General features: G+C 46.2%; 1 protein-coding gene across 2 annotated transcripts in view; it reads right to left on the bottom strand.

The window, feature by feature from the left end:
- DGKD (diacylglycerol kinase delta) overlaps positions 1 to 23,681 on the bottom strand; it is a 116,772-nt gene that overhangs the window by 34,310 nt on the left and 58,781 nt on the right. For both annotated transcript variants that reach the window (XM_061188664.1, XM_061188672.1), the window contains exons 4-7: positions 1,779 to 1,883; positions 1,392 to 1,524; positions 496 to 602; positions 43 to 168 (exon numbers count right to left, since the gene is read on the bottom strand). In XM_061188664.1, the coding sequence (XP_061044647.1) occupies positions 43 to 168; positions 496 to 602; positions 1,392 to 1,524; positions 1,779 to 1,883 (471 nt within the window). The remainder of the gene's footprint in view (positions 1 to 42; positions 169 to 495; positions 603 to 1,391; positions 1,525 to 1,778; positions 1,884 to 23,681) is intronic.

The raw sequence follows: 23,681 nt of genomic DNA, 5'->3' as shown, positions 1-23,681 counted from the left end.
CTGTGCCCATCTGGCATTTGCCCAGCGGCTGCGCGCGCTCACCATGGCCTTGCACCAGAGGCAGCGCCAGTCCTGCAGACGCAGCACGCTGCCGCAGGTCTTGTCGCACACCGTGCACTTGGCGCTCACGGGCAGGTTCCCCTCCAGCCACTGGTGAGGCATGGCGATCTGCAAGCCACACAGAGACATGCACCGGGGGCGTCCTCACAGCCCCCACGCGGGCCAAGGGGACCCTCGGGCAAAAATGCTCCAAAATGAACTGCTCGAGGGGGTGGGGCGGGGTCTGCAGAGCCCCGTCCACGCCACTGCTCCCCTGCCGGCATCCACAGCTCACAGGGACTGGACAGAGCTCGGGGCCCCCGGACACCAGCGTAACCAACCAAAGGAAACCCTGCCCTCACTCTCCTCAAGAAAGAGACCTGAGCACAGGCGGGAGGTGGCGGGGGTACCTCTCGCCCCGGTGCTAGGAGGGCCGTGCAGGGTCCCCGGGCATACCCCGTCCTCGTCCTCGATGATGTCCTTCCCGATGGAGGCCAGCGTGGTCCACTTGCAGTTACTGGTCGCACGCACAGCACAGCGTTTGTGGGCCTTAAACTTACACACTGTGAGAGAATGAACACGTTAACCTTCGGAGCTGCGGCCATGGTCTGGGGTGAACTGCCCTGCTCTCCTGGGAAAGTTGGGAACCAACATATATGGTTAGTTTACTCATAAACGAAACCACCAGGATGCGTGCAGAGACCGCTCACGGGGAGACCAGGCGTCCAGCCTGGCCAGGGGGCGGCAGGCTTTCTGTGAAGGGCCGGAGACAAAGCAGCTCGGGCTCCGCGGGCCAACCATTCGGCTCTGTCCCCGCAGCACAAGGGCCGCCGTGGCCACACTTCACGTATGGACACTGAAATTTAAGTTTCACGGGATTTTCTGCATCACGAAACAGTTGCCTTCTTTTGATATTTTTCAACCTTTTAAAATTGTAAAAACCATTCTTAAGCTCACAGGCTGTACGACATCAGGCGGCAGGTGGGAACTGGGCCCGGGGCCACAGTTCACCTCTCTCTGCTCCTGCCCAAGCCCAGTGCCCCTGTCCTCTAGATCTGGAGGACCACTTACCCAGAGAGGCGCTGAGAGATACTTCAACTCCTTTTTCCCTGTGTCCTCTATGTTTCCTCTTTGTGTCTCATTACTACCAATTCCCTTCTTTTTACTTTGTTCCGTTACTACAAATAATAATTTATCAAAGACTCCTGAGTAGGCAAAGTAAACAAGGGTGCAGTCATACATACAAGCCACTCGACGCCTGACTGACCTGAGGTGACTGTGCTTGGATTCCTAAGGCTTTGTCATGTCAAACCTCAGGCCACCTTTCCCAGCAGGAAACACATCGTTCGTACCTTCACAGGACAGTCCGTGGGACGTGACCCCAGACAGAGCCTCTCGGCACACATTGCAGTAGGTGGGCCTCGCGTGGGAGCAGGCGTACCAGTTGTGCATCCCTGAGAAGTGGTCCATGCTGTACTGGGTAGGCTGCAAACAAAGAACAAAGATGGCAAAGATGAGGCACCCCTCTGACCTCCCTAAACATGGTAACTTGGACAAGATTCAATAAGAAATCAGACAGGGTCACTGCCCGATGGCCCAAAGATGAGCAACAAGCCTTAAGTTTGCAAGGAGCACGCTGAGAAAGTGAGCTCCAAACCGTAACGGCCCAGCATGGGGGACATTCAGATGGCAGAATACAAGGGGGAGGGCGACAAGAGGGGAGGGCTTCCTCCCCTAACCTCAAAGTGCTCCCTGCTCTGGACCGTCTTCAGTGCTGCGATCCAGTCTTCCATCTCTTTTCTGTTATCTGCACATAGGATGAGTTTCCTACATGGAGTGATGACCTGGAGAAAGAAACAAGAAACATGAAACATGTCCACGAGCAGAAGACAAACGCTAGCAACTATGAAAACTTTTTAAAAACCTACCTTCACTATATACTTTCTTTTTTCATGAAAAAGTACTGTTTCATTCAGGTATTCAATTGAACAGAACATAAAGATGGTTATCATGGGTCATTAAAAGTCAAGAACAATCTCAAACCAAAAAGACAATCAAATTTAGATTACAGATTACCAAAATCAACTTAAGTGGACATTTACCAACTATCTACTACTGAGACACGGTAATCAGCCATAGGCAATTTTATTTATTTATTCATTTATTTATTGTTGCATTGGCTCTTCATTGCTGCATGTGGGCTTTCTCTAGTTGCAGCAAGCAGGGGCTACTCTTCCTTGCAGTGCACGGGCTTCTCATTGCGGTGGCCTCTCTTTGTTGTGGAGCACGGGTTCTAGGTGCGCGGGCTTCAGTAGTTGTGGCGCATGGGCTCAGTAGTTGTGGCTCGCGGGCTCTAGAGCACAGGCTCAGTAGTTGCGGCGCACGGGCTTAGTTGCTCCGCGGCATGTGGGATCTTCCCGGACCAGGGCTTGAACCCGTGTCCCCTGCACTGGCAGGCGGATTCTTAACCACTGCGCCACCAGTAAAGTACCGGCAATTTTTTTTAAAGGAAAAGAAAACACAGTTTCCATTGCTCCAAAGAGCTCACAAGCTGACACCTAGCACTTGAACAGTTTAGAGAAGTTTGATCCACAGTTACCGTAGGCATTTCCTGTGCATTTCAAGCATATCATATATAAATGTTCTTTTAAAAAAACCTTTTACTGTATGACAACGGAACAACAACCAGCTACTACAGTCAGGCCTGAACAATTTAACTAGAAATGAGGTCATGAACCTGGTAATAATCAACAAATGAAAATTATATCTATAACATATAGAGTTTTTTATATATCAACAGAAAAAAAGGCTATGAACTTGCATTTCACAAAAGATATACAAAATGGTTAATAAAGGAATGAAAAGATGCTTAATCACTCTCATCACTGGGGAACACAAATGAAAACAGCGAACTATTTTTCACCTATCAGATTGGCACAGTTCTTAGAGACGATAATCCAGTGTTGGAAAAGGTGTGAGAGAAGAGAGTTCTCCTCAAGTACTCATAGGAGGGAAACAGAGTATAAACCTTTTAGTGATAAATCTGACAATGTCTATCAAAATTTTTTAAAGTCAAAACCTTTTACCTAATTTTTTTATAATGCTGTAAAATAGCTACATGGTCCCAAAGTCAAATTGACAAAATAAGGCATTGATTTATGTGTGTCCCCTCATCTTAGTTCCCTCCCTTCCCTAAAGGCAGCTTTAAAAATAAATAGAAGTATGGTTTATCCTCCCATTTGTAAGATACATGCAAATACATGTATATATTCATATTCTCTCTTTTCAAAACAGTAGCATACCACAGACCCTTCTGTCCACTCTCTGCTTTTTTAATTTAATCACAGTTGGCCCTTGAACAGCACAGGTTTGAACTGCAAGGGTCCACTTACATGCAGGTTTTTTCCAACGGCAAATACTCCATGACACGTGGTTGGCTAAATCCCCAGATGTGAACCATGGCTAGGGAAGAACCGCGGCAAAGGAGGGCCGATTATAAATTACACCTGGATTTCCAACTGCACGGAGGGTCAGGGCCCCTGACCTCTGCGCTGTTCAAGGGTCAGCTGCACACATCCTGGCCATCGCTCCTTAGCAAAAGACCGCGATTCCTTACTCTTCCCACGGCTGCCCGGTGCTCCACTGCATAGAAGCACCAGAGGCTGTCCAACCAGTCCCTATTCACGGAGGGTCTATGTTACTGAAAATCCTTTGCTATTTCAAACAGCGGCACAATGAACAGCCTTTACGTGGATCTTTTCCTTTTTTTACTGGGGTATTTTCGGAATAAATTCCTAGAAGTAGAACTGCCCTGACAAAGAATAAATGCATATGTAATTTTGCTGCTATTGCCAAATTTCCCTCCAGGGGGTTTGGACCATTTTGCATCCCCACCAGCAGTGTTAGGAAAAAGTCTGCTTCCTCATGGATTCACCAATAAAATACGTTATTTAACTTTTGGATGTTTGCCCATTTTAGAGCTTTAATTTATATTAGAAAGATCCAATTTAGGAATACCCAACTTAAGTTATTAGATGATCATGTTTCTGGCTCAGAAAATTTAGAAACAGTATTTTATAGATTATCTCTTCCGTGATTTCCATAAACTACCTACAACGCTTAATCACAGAAGGGGGTAAACAGAACTGGGTCACAAATGCACGGTGCTGTTCATTCTTCCACGACCGGGGTAACCACGATAACTCCACGTAGGGATCAGGCTGGGTGTAAGAGAGGTAAGCCTAGGAGAGGGTGCGGGGAGACAGAAAGAGGGAACACAGAGGCCTGGAGCAGCCGCACCCTCCTGGGGTCGGGTGGCGGGAGCTGCTCTTTCACTCCTGGAGAGCACGGCAGGCGGCTGTACCCCATCCTCCCAGCAGACGCCGGCCAAGTGTCTGCTCTGGACATGGGCTCCCAAGGCCATGACAGGCAAGGTTCCTACTCACACAGAACTTGCACTGGGGAGAGACAGACAAACCACAAAACAATTTCAGGCACTGACAGGAAGCGGGTCGTGTGCAAGGGGGCTGGTGGGCGCTCTGGACCGGGTGGTCAGGGAAGGCCGTGGCAGCCTGGCAACCGCCAGTGGCCTGGGGTCGGTGCAGAAGGAATTCTCATCAGCAACTGTATGTCTACAAGATCTCAGCAAACACTTCTTTATTATTCACTCCAGGGTGAGTTTTCATACTTGAACATTTTTATGAGCATAATAAATACAGTTACAGAAAGATAATACATTTATTTTGCATAACTCAGGGATTTATTAGGAGTTACTATGATATCTACAGAAGAGAACAATGAGATTTTTTATGCCCATCCTATTTTAGGTCTTGACCAACAGATGAATATCCAAGAACCTGGTTTTTAGCCTTCTTTTTTTAAACTCTTGTGCCTGTTTGAAGATACCTCAGACAGAATCCCACCTGGCCACTGACTGTTTGGGAAACGTTCCCCTTCTGGAAAAGAAGAGGTGTTAGAAGTCACCTGCCAGGGTTGTCACGGGACTGAACGGGGCCAAATGTGCACAGGACCCAGCAGGGGGCCCAACACACCCCTGGCCTGAAGCCCTGCGAGACGTGTAACTTGGAGCAGCTGCCTGTGCCTCCACTTGCTCACCTGAAAACTGGGGCTATTAATGGTGCTGTCACATCCTAGCGGTGCTGTGAGGTGTGGGGCAGGGACCACGTAAGGTGCTGAGAACAGCGCCTCGTATGTAAACACCCCACCACCATTACTCTTGGTGCTACTTCAGGCTCTGGGTCCTGATCTTAGGGTATTTTCTCTTTAATGGAACTAAAAGATGGCTCTTCATGTGGACAGCATCTCCCTGAGACCATTCTGGTGCCAGGAGTCCACCTCCCGATCATGAGAATCATCACAGAAGACGCCCATCAAATAAAAATCAATCTCTGCTTCTCTCCGACCACGCCCTGCCACCTGGAGACAGAATCCGTATTTCTTAGTTGTCCACAAGACGGGTCATCACTCCATTCCCTTGGAGGCTCCTCCTCCCTTTGGTCGCCTGCAAGCTCCTCAAGAGCCTTCCAGCCCTGGGGAAGCTTCATGGGAGAGGTGAGGCTGGGAGGGTCTCCTCAGGAGGAAGGGAAATGGGAGGCTGTTTCTGAGAGAGAAGCCTTGGACGGGACTTCCTACTGAACCCCTTGGTTTTGGAGACACAGCGGGCAGGACAGGACCCAGGAGAAAAGCAGGTGTTGGATGAGTCCAAGGCAGGAAGAAGGCAGGATTCAGGGGAGATGCCCTAAGGAATAATAAGAGTGTCCCTTTGTTTGGGCTGCAGCCAATACTGTAACTCCTAGAAACCAAGGAATGGTGCGAAAAAGCTAGAACTATCTCCAAAACCTAGCCTTCACACAGAAAAGACTTCAGAGACTAAAAGATACTCTATATTTTTCAAGCAAGTTTGTACGGTAAGAAACAGTTCACACAACTAAATGAACTTAGAAGGTAAATGCAAATTAAAAGTAGGGTAATAACGTGAACTTAGGACAGATCAGCGACAGCACAGAGATTCAGCGGGCCAGGTCCACGACTGGAATAAGCAGACGTGGTACTAAGGGATGGAGCAGAGGAATACGATGGGGCGAGAAGACAGACAGCCGTGTGGAAACCCACAAACTCAAGAGTGAAAGCACCCCACACACCCTGAAGTCAGAACATGCATGAAACAGAAAGGATAGCCCAGTGGAAGAGCAGAGAAAACACTGGAAGTATTTGTCACATAATCCTCTGAGGAGGCCAGAAGCACAATAAACAGATCTGAATTCTTAGACACTTGCTGGAATTCTCCTGAGGTAGAAAGACTTAAAAATCAGTAAGAAGAGAAGCAGACCAACTAACAGGAAAACGGACAAAAGACTTCAACAGTTATCTCACAACAGTTATCTCACAACAGTTATATCACAAGTGGCCAATAAGGGACACAAAAAGGTGCCCAACTTGATTAGTCATCTGGGAAGTAGAAATTAAAACCCCCCACGTGGTACACCTTTCATGGTGGCTGCGCTAAGAAAAGCGCTCAGTGTCAAAAGACAGTATGGAGCGTTGACGATGATGCAGAGCAGCCAGAACTCTGATGCGGTGCTGGTGGGAATGCAGTTTGGTACAGTCACCCTATGGCTCAGCAATTCCACCCATCGGCCCAACAGAATACAAACATATCTCCTTCTCGTCGAGACACAGACAAGGACTTCATGGCATCACTACCCTTAAGGGGCCCGTACAAGACACAACCCAAATGCCCTGCATGGGTAAAGTGGATAAATAACCTATAATGTATTAGTACAATGGAATACTGCAGAACAATGAGAATGAACCACCTGCTGCTACATGCAATAATATGATGAGTTTTACAATGCTGAAAGAAGCCAGACACAAAAATATATATATACTATTCATATAAGTTCATTATGCATATACAAAGTTAAAAAAAAAAAGTAAAACTAATCTATAGGGTTAGAAGCTAGCTGCTTCCAGGAGTTGCTTTTGGGGAGAAGGGTACAAAAGAGAGCTACTGGAGGCTGCTAACGTTCTGTCCCTTGATCCAGAACATTCGTCAACCTGTAGATGATATGATCGGTACACTTTTCCATATGTGTGCTATACTTCAGTACAAAGAATATAGAACTTGGAATAAAACTAACCATGTAACTGAATCAAAAGAAAAATGGCAGGGACTTCCCTGGTGGCGCAGTGGTTAAGAATCCACCTGCCAATGCAGGGGACACGGGTTCAAGCCCTGGGCCGGGAAGATCCCACATGCCGCGGAGCAACTAAGCCCATGCACCACAACTACTGAGCCTGCGCTCTAGAGCCCGTGTGCTGCAACTACTGAAGCCCGCGCACCCTAGAGCTCGCGCACCCTAGAGCCCGCGCACCGCAACCACTGAGCCCAGGTGCCCCAACTACTGAAGCCCGTGCACTTTAGGGCCCACGTGCCACAACTACTGAGCCCGCGTGCTGCTACTGAAGCCCGCGCCTAGAGCCCGTGCTCCGCAACAAGAGAAGCCACCGCAATGCGAAACCCGCGCACCGCGACGAAGAGCAGCCCCCGCCCGCCGCAGCTAGAGGAAGCTGCGTGCAGCAACGAAGACCCAACGCAGCACCCCGCACCAAAAGAAAAAAAAGACAAATGGCATAGCTACCCAGACCCTTGGATAAAGTCTGTTTAGAAAACTAAATGTACAAGAGAGAGGCAAAAGAAGACAGAAGTGTATACATAAACATGAGAGACTGGCAGAGCTATATTAAAATAGTGGACAGATCTTAAACACAGGAAAAGTGGTCAGCCTTACTCATAAGACAAATGCAAATTAAAATGACAAGATACCTATTTTTTACCTACACAAGTTTGATAACCTGCTCTGTTGAGTCTCATACATTGAGGTGTAAATAAATAAACTCCTACAGAGAACATTTGGTGAAATCTAGCAAACTTTAAAATATACATCTTCGTCTTAGCAATAGTGCTTCTACAAATATGTCTTCATGAGCACTGACACAGAGTGTATACGAGGTAATTCAGGAAGGTTCACTGTAAAGACAAAAGGAACAACTGAAATACTGATCAAGGTATGGCTGGCAGGACGCTGGCGACATAAATCACGGCACCTTCATGTATCGGGAGCCTACACAGCCCTCAACAGACTGAAGCTACTTACTCTTCATGCCCTTAACGGGGATCAGCCTCTAAGATATTCTGTTAAGTGCTCAAAACAAACTGCAGGAATAGTCTGGGTGTACAGGAAAAAGTAACTTAGTCACCTCTGGGAGGGGACCTCTGAGGGACTGGGAAACTTACTTTATACCTTTTCATCCTTTTGAGCTCTTTACCATGTGCATGTATTAATTATAATTATTTTAAAAATAAAGCCTTAAGTTTATAATATATGCTAAAAACAAAAAAAGAACTTTTTAAGTTCTATATTTTTTCCTTATTAATTTTTGTTCCCATCCTTTCATAGAAATGATCTTCCTGGAAATATAAGAAAATGCTAGCTACTCTAAATGAGTCTAAGACACCCAAGTCAGACAAATATCTTCCAATATCCTGGGAAGAATTAGCCGGGGAGGTTACTAAACCCCGGGCAGTGATCTTTGAGAAATCAAGGAGAAAAAGGAGACATGCTGGAAACACACAGATATGATGTCTCAATGGAGAAGGTGGACACTTGAGTTACCCACACAGGAGCGGACAGGACAGGGAAGCAACCAAGAGGATGTCAGCAGCGGCTCCCCTGACCGGGCACTTGGCAATGCTGGGAAATCTGCTAGGTGTTGACAGGTGTCTGCTTGTCCCAGCTTCCCCACCACGTGATGGAGGAGGTATCAGGAGAGGAAACTGAGGCCTGCCGAGTGACTTGCCCCAAGTCCTGCAAGTAACGAAGCAGGGGGCCGGGACTCTGGGCAGGCTGGCTCAGGCCTGGCTCCTGACCTCTACCCAAGAGCGCGTCTCCACCTGGAGTCCAGGCAAGACTACCACGTGAGCGATGCCAGGAATGGAGGGGCTGAATGTAGGGAAGGAACCGGCAGTTGCCAAGAGTTCTCCTAGGCTCACTCGGAACAGGCAGCGTCTGGTGCACTGCATTTCCTCTTTGACAGGAATACTGGCCTGGAGGATCAGTGCAAGGATGACACGGACATCTCACTGAGTCACCCGACCGCTGCCCCTCCCACTCCAACCAGGTTTCCCAAGAGTTCAAAATAGAGGGTGGAGAAATACGATCTGGGGGATGACGACAAGGGCGGTCCATGATTCACCAGCAAAGTCCTGTCCAGCAATTCCTCACCACGGATTTGGATGTGCCTCTCATTTGTAAACGAGACCTTAAATGACAAAAAGATCGAGATCCTGCAAACTTTGTCATGCTGGGACTACAGGCCAAGCCAAACCACCTTAGCAGTAATAAATGTGAGGCCCTGAGCCTGGGATGGGCCAAAGGCCACCACAAGCAGGGCAAGCAGGCAGGGCAGACATGCAGCCTGGGTCATCAGATTTCACAGATCCAAAAATAATAAGAGTAACCAGCAGACTTCTGATTCCGGGAAGATGGTTAGACATACTTTTCCTTACTCCTCTGGCTAAGTACAGCTAAAACCCTGGACTTAGATATAAAAAAATATGCAAAGGCTCTGAAGGGTGGAGAGAAGAGGGCCTGAGGAATGACAAGGCACTGAGTTCTCTCGGGTCTCTGTTTGCCCCTGACATCCTAAACATGGAGCTGAAGAAGCCCAGCCAGAAACACCAAGGAGTACAGAAAGAATTTAAAAGCTCACCGAAAGCCTGCCCTCTCCGGCCATGGCTCCAGGAAAGGGGAGCCTAACAAGGCAGAATCAACAGTGGGAGAGCAGCCAATAACCACTCTACTCCAGCCAAACAGAAACAACTGTGGCCCCCACGCCCACCACGCAGGCAGCAATAAGGCTCCAGCACCCGCCACGTGTTGCCCAGAGAACACCAGGTAGGGACTTTCACCCCTGCCAGCCACATCCCCACAGTGTCAGAGGGTATACAGAGGCAAATTAGCACAAGAAAAGGTATTCAACATCACCAGCCATTCAGGAAATGCTGATTAAAATCACAATATGACTATACACCTACGAGAATGGCTAAAAGGAGAAAGTGACAACACCAAATGCTAGAGAAGATGTCGAGAAACTGGCGCATACTGGGGGGAATGTACAGCCACTCTGCAAAACAGTTTGGCAGTTTCTTTAAAAACCAAACATGAAACTACAAGACCACCCAGGGATTACACTCTTGGGCATTTATCCCAAGAAATGAAGACCTATGTTCACACAAAAACCTGTCCATGAATGTTTGTAGCAGCTTTATTGATAATCACCAAAACCTGGAAACAACCCAGATGTCCTTCAGTGGTAAATGATTAAACTCACAGTGGCACACCCATTCCATGGAACACCACTCTGTATAAAAAGAAACTCTCATACACACAACAGCCTGGAGGGATCTCCAAAGAGCTCTGCTGGGTGAAAAAGCCAGTCCCGAAAGGTTACATACTACCTGACCCCATTTACAGGACATTCTTGAGATAACAAAATTACAGATATGTAGAACAGATTGGTGGTTGCCAGGGGATAAGAATGGGAGTGGGTGTGGCTATAAAAGGACAACCAGGGGATCCTTGTGGAGATGGAAACCTGGATCTTAACTGTACCAATATCAACTTCTTGGTCGTGATATTTTACTTTAAGTTTTGCAAGATGTTACTAACGGACGGAACTGGGTAAAGGACACAAAGGATCTCTGTATTATTTCAATTCCATGTGAATCTACAATGATCTCGAACTAAAAGGTTTAATTAAAAATAAGTAACCACAATCAACATTTTCTAATAACTAATATGTTTAAATTAAATGTTAAACATTCAGGAGGGAGGGGCAAGATGGCGGAAGAGTAAGACGCGGAGATCACCTTCCTCCCCACAGATACATGAGAAATACATCTACATGTGGAACTGCTCCTACAGAACACCCACTGAACGCTGGCAGAAGACGTCAGACCTCCCAAAAGGCAAGAAAATCCCCACGTACTTGGGTAGGGCAAAAGAAAAAAGAAATAACAGAGACAAAAGAATAGGGACAGAACCTGCACCAGTGGGAGGGAGCTGTGAAGGAGGAAAGGTTTCCACACACTAGGAAGCCCCTTCGTGGGCAGAGACTGCGGGTAGCAGAGGGGGGAAGCTTCGGAGCCACGGAGGAGAGCGCAGCCACATTGGTGCGGAGGGCAAAGCGGAGATTCCCGCACAGAGGAGCGGTGCCGACCAGCACTCACCAGCCCGAGAGGCTTGTCCGCTCAGCCGCCGGGGCGGGCGGGGCCTGGGAGCTGGGGCTCGGGCTTCGGTGCTAGCCGGGAGGGAGTCCGGGAAAAAGACTGCAGCTGCCAAAGAGGCAAGAGAATTTTTCTTGCCTCTTTGTTTCGCGGCGCGCAAGGAGAGGGGATTCAGAGCGCCGCCTAAACGAGCTCCAGAGACGGGCGCGAGCCGCGGCTATCAGCGCGGATCCCACAGCAACAGGGACGCAGAGGGAAAAACGGAGAGATTCCCGCACAGAGGCTCGGCGCCGAGCAGCACTCACCAGCCCGAGAGGCTTGTCTGCTCACCCGCCGGGGCGGGCGGGGGCTGGGAGCTGAGGCGCGGGCTTCGGTCGGATCCCAGGGAGAGGACTGGGGTTGGCGGCGTGAACACAGCCTGAAGGGTCTAGCGCACCACAACTAGCCGGGAGGGTGCACGAGAAAAAGTCTGCAGCTGCCGAAGAGGCAGGAGACTTTTTCTTGCCTCTTTGTTTCGCGGCGTGCAAGGAGAGGGGATTCAGAGCGCCACTTAAACGAACTCCAGAGACGGGCGCGAGCCGCGGCTATCAGCGCGGACCCCAGAGACGGGCATGAGACGCTGAGGCTGCTGCTGCCGCCACCAAACAGCCTGTGGGCGAGCACAGGTCATTCTCCACACTGCCCCTCCCGGGAGCCTGTGCAGCCCGCCACGGCCAGGCTCCCGTAATCCGGGGACAACTTCCCCGGGAGAGCGCACGGCGCGCCTCAGGCTGCTGCAACGTCACGCCGGCTTCTGCCGCCGCAGGCTCGCCCCGCCTCCTCCGTACCGCTCCCTCCCCCCGGCCTGACTGAGCCAGAGCCCCCGAATCAGCTGCTCCTTTAACCCCGTTCTGTCTGGGTGGGGAACAGACGCCCTCAGGGGACCTACACGCAGAGGCGGGTCCAAATCCAAAGCTGAACCCCGGGAGCTGTACGAACAAAGAAGAGAAAGGGAAATCTTTCCCAGCAGCCTCAGAAACAGCGGATTAAAGCTCCACAAACAACTTGATGTGCCTGCATCTGTTGAATACCTGAATAAACAACGAATCATCCCAAATTTAGGAGGTGGACTTTGGGAGCAGGATATATTAACTTTTCCCCTTTTCCTTTTTTTTGTGAGTGTAGATGTGTATGCTTCTGGGTGAGATTTTGTCTGTATAGCTTTGCTCTCACCGTTAGTCCTAGGGTTAGGTCCGTCCGTTTTTTTTTTTTTTTTTTTTTTGGCTTAAAAATTTTTTTTTCCCTAATAAATGTTTTCTTAATAATTTTTTCCTTATTTTCTATTTTTAAAAAAATTTTTAATAAGTTTTTTCATATTTTTTATTTTAAAAAATTAAAAAAATTTTTTTCTTAATAAATTTTTTCTAAATAATTTTTTTCTTATTTTTAGTATAAAAAATTAATAAATCTATTTTTAAAAATTAAAAAAAATTTTTTTTTCTTAATAAATTTACTCTTAATAATTTTTTTTTCTTATTTTTTATTATAATTGCTTTATTTTATTTTATTTTATCCTCTTTTTTTCTTTCTTTCCATTTTTTCTCCCTTTTATTCTGAGCCGTGTGGATGAAAGGCTCTTGGTGCTCCAGCCAGGCATCAGGGCTGTGCCTCTGAGGTGGGAGAGCCAACTTCAGGACACTGGTCCACAAGAGACCTCCCAGCTCCACGTAATACCAAACGGCGAAAATCTCTCAGAGATCTCCATCTCAACATCAAGACCCAGCTTCACTCAACGACCAGCAAGCTACAGTGCTGGACACCCTATGCCAAACAACTAGCAAGAGAGGAACACAGCCCCATCCATTAACAGAGAGGCTGCCTAAAATCATAATAAGGCCACAGACACCCCAAAACACACCACCAGACGTGGACGAACCCACCAGAAAGACAACATCCAGCCTCATCCACCAGAACACAGGCACTAGTTCCCTCCACCAGGAAACCTACACAACCCACTGAACCAACCTTAGCCACTGGGGACAGATACCAAAAACAACGGGAACTACGAACCTGCAGCCTGTGAAAAGGAGACCCCAAACACAGTAAGATAAGCAAAATGAGAAGACAGAAAAACACGCAGCAGATGAAGGAGCAGGGTCAAAACACACCAGACCTAACAAATGAAGAGGAAATAGGTAGTCTACCTGAAAAAGAATTCAGAATAATGATAGTAAGGATGATCCAAAGTCTTGGAAATAGAATAGACAAAATGCAAGAAACATTTAACAAGGACGTAGAAGAACTAAAGAGGAACCAAGAAACGATGACAAGCACAATAAATGAAATTAAAAATACTCTAGATGGGATCAATAGCAGAATAACTGAGGCAGAAGAACGGATAAGTGACCTGGAAGATAAAATGGTGGAAATAACTACTGCAGACCAGAATAAAGAAAAAAGAATGAAAAGAACTGAGGACAGTCTCAGAGACCTCTGGGACAACATTAAACGCACCAACATTCGAATTATAGGGGTCCCAGAAGAAGAAGAGAAAAAGAAAGGGACTGAGAAAATATTTGAAGAGATTATAGTTGAAAACTTCCCTAATATGGGAAAGGAAATAGTTAATCAAGTCCTGGAAGCACAGAGAGTCCCATACAGGATAAATCCAAGGAGAAACACACCAAGACACATATTAATCAAACTATCAAAAATTAAATATAAAGAAAACATATTAAAAGCAGCAAGGGAAAAACAACAGATAACACACAAGGGCATCCCCATAAGGTTAACAGCTGATCTTTCAGCAGAAACGCTGCAAGCCAGAAGGGAGTGGCAGGATATACTTAAAGTGATGAAGGAGAAAAACCTACAACCAAGATTACTCTACCCAGCAAGGATCTCATTCAGATTTGATGGAGAAATTAAAACCTTTACAGACAAGCAAAAGCTGAGAGAGTTCAGCACCACCAAACCAGCTTTACAACAAATGCTAAAGGAACTTCTCTAGGCAAGAAACACAAGAGAAGGAAAACACCTACAATAACAAACCCAAAACATTTAAGAAAATGGGAATAGGAACATACATATCGATAATTACCTTAAATGTAAATGGATTAAATGCTCCCACCAAAAGACACAGACTGGCTGAATGGATACAAAAACAAGACCCATATATATGCTGTCTACAAGAGACCCACTTCAGACCTAGAGACACATACAGACTGAAAGTGAGGGGATGGAAAAAGATATTCCATGCAAATGGAAATCAAAAGAAAGCTGGAGTAGCAATTCTCATATCAGACAAAATAGACTTTAAAATAAAGACAATTACAAGAGACAAAGACGGACACTATATAATGATCAAGGGATCGATCCAAGAGGAAGGTATAACAATTGTAAATATTTATGCACCCAACATAGGAGCACCTCAATACATAAGGCAAATACTAACAGCCATAAAAGGGGAAATCGACAGTAACACAATCATAGTAGGGGACTTTAACACCCCACTTTCACCAATGGACAGATCATCCAAAATGAAAATAAATAAGGAAACACAAGCTTTAAATGATATATTAAACAAGATGGACTTAATTGATATTTATAGGACATTCCACCCAAAAACAACAGAATACACATTTTTCTCAAGTGCTCATGGAACATTCTCCAGGATAGATCATATCTTGGGTCACAAATCAAGCCTTGGTAAATTTAAAAAAATTGAAATCGTATCAAGTATCTTTTCCGACCACAACGCTATGAGACTAGATATCAATTACAGGAAAAGATCTGTAAAAAATACAAACACATGGAGGCTACACAATACACTACTTAATAACGAAGTGATCACTGAAGAAATCAAAGGGGAAATCAAAAAATACCTAGAAACAAATGACAATGGAGACACGACGATCCAAAACCTATGGGATGCAGCAAAAGCAGTTCTAAGAGGGAAGTTTATAGCAATACAAGCCTATATCAAGAAACAGGAAACATCTCGAATAAACAACCTAACCTTGCACCTAAAGCAATTAGAGAAAGAAGAACAAAAAAACCCCAAAGCTAGCAGAAGGAAAGAAATCATAAAGATCAGATCAGAAATAAATGAAAAAGAAATGAAGGAAACAATAGCAAAAATCAATGAAACTAAAAGCTGGTTCTTTGAGAAGATAAACAAAATTGATAAACCATTAGCCAGACTCATCAAGAGAAAAAAGGAGAAGACTCAAATTAATAGAATTAGAAATGAAAAAGGAGAAGTAACCACTGACACTGCAGAAATACAAACGATCATAAGAGATTACTACAAGCAACTCTATGCTAATAAAATGGACAACCTGGAAGAAATGAACAGATTCTTAGAAATGCACAACCTGCCGAGACTGAACCAGGAAGAAATAGAAAATATGAACAGACCAATCACAAGCACTGAAATTGATACTGTGATTAAAAATCTTCCAACACACAAAAGCCCAGGACCAGATGGCTTCACAGGCGAATTCTATCAAACATTTAGAGAAGAGCTAACACCTATCCTTCTCAAACTCTTCCAAAATATAGCAGAGGGAGGAACACTCCCCAACTCATTCTACGAGGCCACCATCACCCTGATACCAAAACCAGACAAAGATGTCACAAAGAAAGAAAACTACAGGCCAATATCACTGATGAACATAGATGCAAAAATCCTCAACAAAATACTAGCAAACAGAATCCAACAGCACATTAAAAGGATCATACACCATGATCAAGTGGGGTTTATTCCAGGAATGCAAGGATTCTTCAATATACGCAAATCAATCAACGTGATACATCATATTAACAAATTGAAGGAGAAAAACCATATGATCATCTCAATAGATGCAGAGAAAGCTTTCGACAAAATTCAACACCCATTTATGATAAAAGTCCTGCAGAAAGTAGGCATAGAGGGAACTTTCCTCAACATAATAAAGGCCGTATATAACAAACCCACAGCCAACATTGTCCTCAATGGTGAAAAACTGAAACCATTTCCACTAAGATCAGGAACAAGACAAGGTTGCCCACTCTCACCACTATTATTCAACATAGTTTTGGAAGTGTTAGCCACAGCAATCAGAGACGAAAAAGAAATAAAAGGAATCCAAATCGGAAAAGAAGAAGTAAAGCTGTCACTGTTTGCAGATGACATGATACTATACATAGAGAATCCAAAAGATGCTACCAGAAAACTACTAGAGCTAATCAATGAATTTGGTAAAGTAGCAGGATACAAAATTAATGCACAGAAATCTCTTGCATTCCTGTATACTAATGATGAAAAATCTGAAAGTGAAATTAAGAAAACACTCCCGTTTACCATTGCAACAAAAAGAATAAAATACCTAGGAATAAACCTACCTAAGGAGACAAAAGACCTGTATGCAGAAAATTATAGGACACTGATGAAAGAAATTAAAGATGATACAAATAGATGGAGAGATATACCATGTTCTTGGATTGGAAGAATAAACATTGTGAAAATGACTCTGCTACCCAAAGCAATCTACAGATTCAATGCAATCCCTATCAAACTACCACTGGCATTTTTCACAGAACTAGAACAAAAAATTTCACAATTTGTATGGAAACACAAAAGACCCCGAATAGCCAAAGCAATCTTGAGAACGAAAAATGGAGCTGGAGGAATCAGGCTCCCTGACTTCAGACTATATTACAAAGCTACAGTAATCAAGACAGTTTGGTACTGGCACAAAAACAGAAATATAGATCAATGGAACAGGATAGAAAGCCCAGAGATAAGCCCACGCACATATGGTCACCTTATCTTTGATAAAGGAGGCAAGCATATACAGTGGAGAAAAGACAGCCTCTTCAATAAGTGGTGCTGGGAAAATTGGACAGGTACATGTAAAAGTATGAAATTAGAACACTCCCTGACACCATACACAAAAATAAACTCAAAATGGATTAAAGACCTAAGTGTAAGGCCAGACACTATCAAACTCTTAGAGGAAAACATAGGCAGAACACTGTATGACATAAGTCACAGCAAGATCCTTTTTGACCCAGGTCCTAGAGAAATGGAAATAAAAACACAAATAAACAAATGGGACCTAATGAAACTTAAAAGCTTTTGCACAGCAAAGGAAACCATAAACAAGACCAAAAGACAACCCTCAGAATGGGAGAAAATATTTGCAAATGAAGCAACGGACAAAGGATTAATCTCCAAGATTTACAAGCAGCTCATGCAGCTCAATAACAAAAAAACAAACAACCCAATCCAAAAATGGGCAGAAGACCTAAATAGACATTTCTCCAAAGAAGAGATACAGATTGCCAACAGACACATGAAAGAATGCTCAACATCATTAATCATTAGAGAAATGCAAATCAAAACTACAATGAGGTATCATCTCACACCGGTCAGAATGGCCATCATCAAAAAATCTAGAAACAATAAATGCTGGAGAGGGTGTGGAGAAAAGGGAACCCTCTTGCACTGTTGGTGGGAATGTAAATTGATACAGCCACTATGGAGAACAGTATGGAGGTTCCTTAAAAAACTAAAAATAGAACTACCATATGACCCAGCAATCCCACTACTGGGCATATACCCTGAGAAAACCATAATTCAGAAAGAGTCATGTACCAAAATATTCATTGCAGCTCTGTTTACAATAGCCAGGACATGGAAGCAACCTAGGTGTCCATCATCGGATGAATGGATAAAGAAGATGTGGCACATATATACAATGGAATATTACTCAGCCATAAAAAGAAATGAAATGGAGGTGTTTGTAATGAGGTGGATGGAGTTAGAGTCTGTCATACAGAGTGAAGTAAGTCAGAAAGAGAAAAACAAATACAGTATGCTAACACATATATATGGAATCTAAGGGAAAAAAAAAAAAAGAGGTCATGAAGAACCTAGTGGCAAGATGGGAATAAAGACACAGACCTACTAGAGAATGGACTTGAGGATATGGGGAGGAGGAGGGGTGAGGTGTGACAGGGTGAGAGAGTGTCATGGACATATATACACTACCAAATGTAAAATAGATAACTAGTGGGAAGCAGCCGCATAGCACAGGGAGATCAGCTCGGTGCTTTGTGACCACCTAGAGGGGTGGGATAGGGAGGGTGGGAGGGAGGGAGATGCAAGAGGGAAGAGATATGGCAACATATGTATATGTGTAACTGATTCACTTTGTTGTAAAGCAGAAGCTAGCACACCATTGTAAAGCAATTATACTTCAATAAAGATGTTTAAAAAAAAAAAAAAAAAAAAAAAAAATGTTAAACATTCAGAACAATGCTGTATTTCTTAAGAACAGGGGCACGTGTGGTCTCACTCAGCATAGATTAAAAGTATAATCTTACCTTGCTAAAGTCCTTTATTTGTAGGTGGCACAAACTCATGAAATTCACATCTGATTTGCCAAGGAAATATTATGCGGACGCACCCTGGGTACATAATCTCAAAGAAAGTGAAATTGGGTCCTCCCTACGTGACATGAGGGTCACAGTGTGCGCTGTTTCCCGGCTGTGACACGTGGGCTGGCAGTCACACCTGCACAAGACAGAGCACCGGAAATGGCAGGACTCGCTTCTGTACACAACAGTGCTTGAGAAATCAGTGAAGCCACGTCTCACGTCAGCTGTGAACTTCAGGCCTGCCTGCAAACAGCTCTGTACTTCCGGGGTGGGCCGGCCCCAGCGCCCGCCGACAGCTGGTGCTCTCCGGGAGCAACCAGAAACACCCTCAAGACAAGCTGCCCCCCCCGCTCCAGACCCACAGGTCCCACTGCCCACCGGACAGGCCCACGCACACACCGAGACACGTCCTCCCGCCAACTGCCCACCACCCCCGGAGGCCTCAACCTCACCTCCTCTCCACGCTCAACCCTCATCTTGAGGCTCCAAATTCTTCCTTTCTTCTCAGAAGTAAATTCAGTCAGCCTTCCGTTCCAACAAACAGACAAGATCCCTGTTCCCTGGAGCTTACATTCAAATTCAGACAGGAAATAAATACTGTAATAAAGAAGTAAATTATACAGCACAGAGAGTAGTCCCGGTGATAAAGTCTATGGGGAGAGGAGAGAGACCAGAGAAAGGAGGTCAGGAGATGGAGGCAGGCCTCACCGGGAAAGACTGGAAGCATGCGGAAGAGAAGAGCCTGAAGCAGGAGCGCGGCCAGCGGCTGGAGCCAGTGAGCCGGGGAGAGGGGCCGGGCAGCCTGGAGACGCGCCTGGGCCAGAGCGCCCTGCGGGCACCTGTGAGAGCTCTGGCTTTTAGCCCCAGTGAAATGGGGGCCATGGAGCTTTTCAGCAGAAGGCTGGCATCTGACTCGGGTTTGAAAAGCATCGCTCTGGGCACAGGGGGCGGGGCAGGGCAGAAGTCGGGAAGCCTTGTGGGAGCGTGCTCAGCAAACCCATCGAGAGACGAGGGGGAGGGGAGAGCTGGACTGACGCATCCTGAAGACAAGGGGTTTCCTGACAGAATGTACAGACAGGAGCCACAAAGACCCCTGGAGCAGCGGGGGAGAGGCCACCACCCTGGGAGGGGAAGGCTCTGAGCTGGCTTTGCAGCTGGGAGCCGGGGGGCAGTAGTGGAATTCTGGACATGCTGGGGTTGGGGTGTCTAACAAGATACTGGGCATGGCCGAGATTTTGTCTCGTTCATGAGACTTCATCACCTTGCCATCAGCCTGGCTACGTTATAAAAAGAAATAACATCACTCACAAGTTACCACTGTTGGTGGGTCGCTTAAAAAATTTAAAGTTTTGCAGAGCAATTTGACAATATCTCATCAAGCTAAAGACGCGCACACCTGGCAATTCTACCCTTAGAAGCACACCCTAGAGAAACTCGTGCTGTGTGCCCAGGAAGACTAGTATAAGACTGTTCCCTGCAGCGCTGTTTGTAAGGCTGAAATCTGGGAAAGCAAGTCGACAGTGGGACACGTCATACACTGGACCCCAATGTAAGCCACAAAACTAACCCTGGACCGTTGTGAGCCTCAACTCACTGTACCTGTGAAAAGTTCTGAGGCTCATGTCCCACTCCCTGGAAATTCTGATTTAATTCTAGAAATCAGGAATCTGTCATTTTAAACCTTGAACCACTTAACTAAAGATGAATGTATCCACATGGATAAAACTCAGAAACGCAATACTGGGTGAGAAAAAAGCAAGCTGCAGGAGATGTGGAGTGTGACACCATTTATTAGAAGTTTTTAAACTGGCTAAACAATACTGTGTATTGTTTATACCTACATATATGAGTAGAGAAAGTATAAAAAAGGACGCAAACAAGTGATAAACCGCAAACTCAGAATGGGGGTGACCTCAGCGGAGGGAGGGCAGGAAGGGAACAGGATAAGAAAGGGAATATAAAGGACTCCGAGTACATCCACAATGTTTCTTTCTCGGGCTGGGAAGTGTACAGAGCTGTTCATTATGTTACTTTTTGAATGCCTGAAATATTTAATAATTTTTTAAAATGTTAAATGTTTTGGCACAAAAATATGTGAAAATATCCAAGCTAGGGCTAGAGACATACACTATGTTTTGTACTTACAGTTTATAGTATTTACACACAAACACACACACATACAGAGTACGTACAATTTACTGTACTTATGGTTGACAGTATAAATTTATAGTTTGCCTTGTGGTTATAGCTTAGCCTCACAGAAGGGAACGTGTCAGCCTGCAACCATGCCTGCAGACAGATTCTGCTGGTAAAGCCGGGGCGCCTCCAGCAGCCTGAACTTGGCGGCCATGCGTTCATTCACTCACCACACAGAGCGCCCTCCTCTGGGCACTCGCGTGGCAGTCACACTCCCCGCCCACCTCTGCTGGCTGCCATGCACTTCACAGCAGACACAACTGTTGCTAATTTGCCTCTCAAATTTCTTATCCCAAAGTAGAGTTCTGAATCCTAAAAGAGCTGGCTGAGTGTGTGAAAATAAAGTTGATGCTTTATGAAGGGAGAAAGGGGGAGGCGCTGGCTGGACGGCTCAGAAGGAAGCTTTCGGAGACCAACAAAGAACCTTCTCTCCCAACACACCCCCTGGTCAACCATTAGGGTGGCAGCTACCAGAAGCTAACATCAAACCCCAGAAACTTCCTTTCTGAGGATTCTCAAAGCACACAGAGACACACGTCCTGCTGCGCAAAGGACAAGCGAGCTCAGAAAGCCCAGTGATGGAATGAGGTGTGGAGAGAGGCCAGCACAGCACAGCAGTTACAACAGACGGAGCCATCAGAGGGCCACGGGGACAGATGCCTCGTCCCTCTAGTCCTCAGCTTCTTAACCTCAGGGTCACCGCCTCGGTGAATGAGAGAGGCCGTTACTGCTGTTCGTGCCTGGAGCTGTCACCTGCTGTCCTCCAGCAGGAAGGCATTGGTCCGAAGGCCAGCACAGCTCAGGGCACGTGAGGCGACGATGAGAGCAAAAGGCTGGCTCCCCAGCTGCTCCTGCAGCGAGAAGGCAGTCACAGCAGACACCTGGGTACAAGAGACGCCCAGCAGCCCACGTGGGCATCTGGTCAACACGTGCCTGAAGCGCCGTCTGACGTCACTGGGCAAAAATCACCCACATCTACGGGCAGACAACTTGAGGCTCCATGGTACTTGGGGATCTGGGTGAAACTTCTCCTGTGACAAAGCTCAGACAACGGGAATTCATCACTAAGAAGCTTATCCGACCTGCAGGCTTTCTACTCGGCCAGGTGGTGACCAAAGAGCGTTTCTAGCATGTGGGTGAAGTCACACCACCAAGCCCATGGCTTTAAAAATCCCAGCCTTCCGCTTCTAAGAAATAGAAGACATAAATCAGCCCTCTAGAGGTACTTACAATAACCTACAATTCACTCCACTTACTTCATTCTAAATCCTTATAATTTTAACTTCCCCACGCAGCTTCCCACGGCCTCATCACCCACCATCACCTGGAACTCTTACCTTCCACTCTTCCCTCTTTCAGAACGTTTTCCAACTGCTCAAAATGGATCAGAACTGAAGTGGCCCAGCAAAAACAAAACTCAAGTTTTAAAGCCAATGGGCAAGAACCTGTGGGTCACCGAAGTAGACCAGAGACGCAGAGAAGCCCATCAGCACGGCGCAGTTCAGCCACCGACCCAAAGAGGAGCAAAGGGGTCGCGTCCGCGCAGGATTAGGAACCTGGAAATACTCGGCTAAATATAGCTCCCCGGTCCGCGGGGCTTGGAAAGGTGGCCAAGAATAAGCATCTGGCACGCTCAGTCATTTCTGTCACTTCCTGTTACTCACATCCTGCCGTTCCGATGCTGCCCGAAACACTGGGTTCGCCATACACAATCCCCACCTGGAAGCCCCGATATACAGACTATTCACGACAGCTGGGATGTGCGTAGACAAGGGACTTCCTCATGCGGTATCATACGAAACACAGAAATAGACACCACCGCGCAACCAAGCTCCTGGAGGGCCCTGTGGGAAAGCAGCCCAGGATGCTGGTCCAGACACCCAGGCTCCGCGCCCCGCATCTGCCCTCCAGAGAGGAACCAGGCCTCGACTGCGGACGGGACACCCTCCTCTCTGAAGCTGCACCTCACCTCCAGTCACAGGGCAGCTTTGGGGGCAAAGAGGGGTCCCCACCACCACTGCTACTCGACCTACCCAGGGGCCCGAAGCATCCAGTCAAAGCCAAGCACCCTCTTCCCTGCCCACCTCCCAGCCCTCCTGAGGACACCGGCCACAGGGACTGCAGGACGCCCAGGCAGGGAGCAAAGCCAACTGGGCCACAGGTCAAACTCACATGTAACTTATCAGAAGACAGGTTTCTCAAAAGGAACAAAAAGTAAGATGAAGCAAAAAGTAAAAGTTATACCTACAACTGAAATGGGATCAAAGTATTTCAAGTTACTCATCTATTCAATATTTCAACGGTGCTTCACTAGCTTTGAAATGTGTTCAATGTGAGGGAAACCTTGGAGATGAGAGGCGGCCCTGAGTAGGGTGGCAGAGGCAGAGAGCCCCTGGGGGGAGGGGTACCATTGCCCACGAAGGGCACCCAGGTATGGGGGTGGTGCCCCAGAGGCGGGAAACAGGAGACAGCAAGCAGAAGGCAAAATACAAACAAACAAAATCTAACATGCTTCCAATAGCAAAACGCTAGAAACAGCCTAACTCTCCAAAAACTGGAGAGTGGTGAAATACATAAATAATGACATGTTTCATACGATGGGATACCATTTAGCCAATTTTAAAAAGGGCGGTGACAGTGCATATTTATGCACAGAGATGTTCATAAGATAATAAAATTTAAAAGCAGGCTAGAAATCAGTGTGCATAATTGGTCCGCTTTTTTGTAAAAACTG

Source organism: Eubalaena glacialis, chromosome 1 (assembly GCF_028564815.1).
Source record: "Eubalaena glacialis isolate mEubGla1 chromosome 1, mEubGla1.1.hap2.+ XY, whole genome shotgun sequence".
Classification (NCBI taxonomy): domain Eukaryota; kingdom Metazoa; phylum Chordata; class Mammalia; order Artiodactyla; family Balaenidae; genus Eubalaena; species Eubalaena glacialis.
Note: the sequence above shows the minus strand (reverse complement) of the source record. Positions and strands in the feature narration are given on the sequence as shown.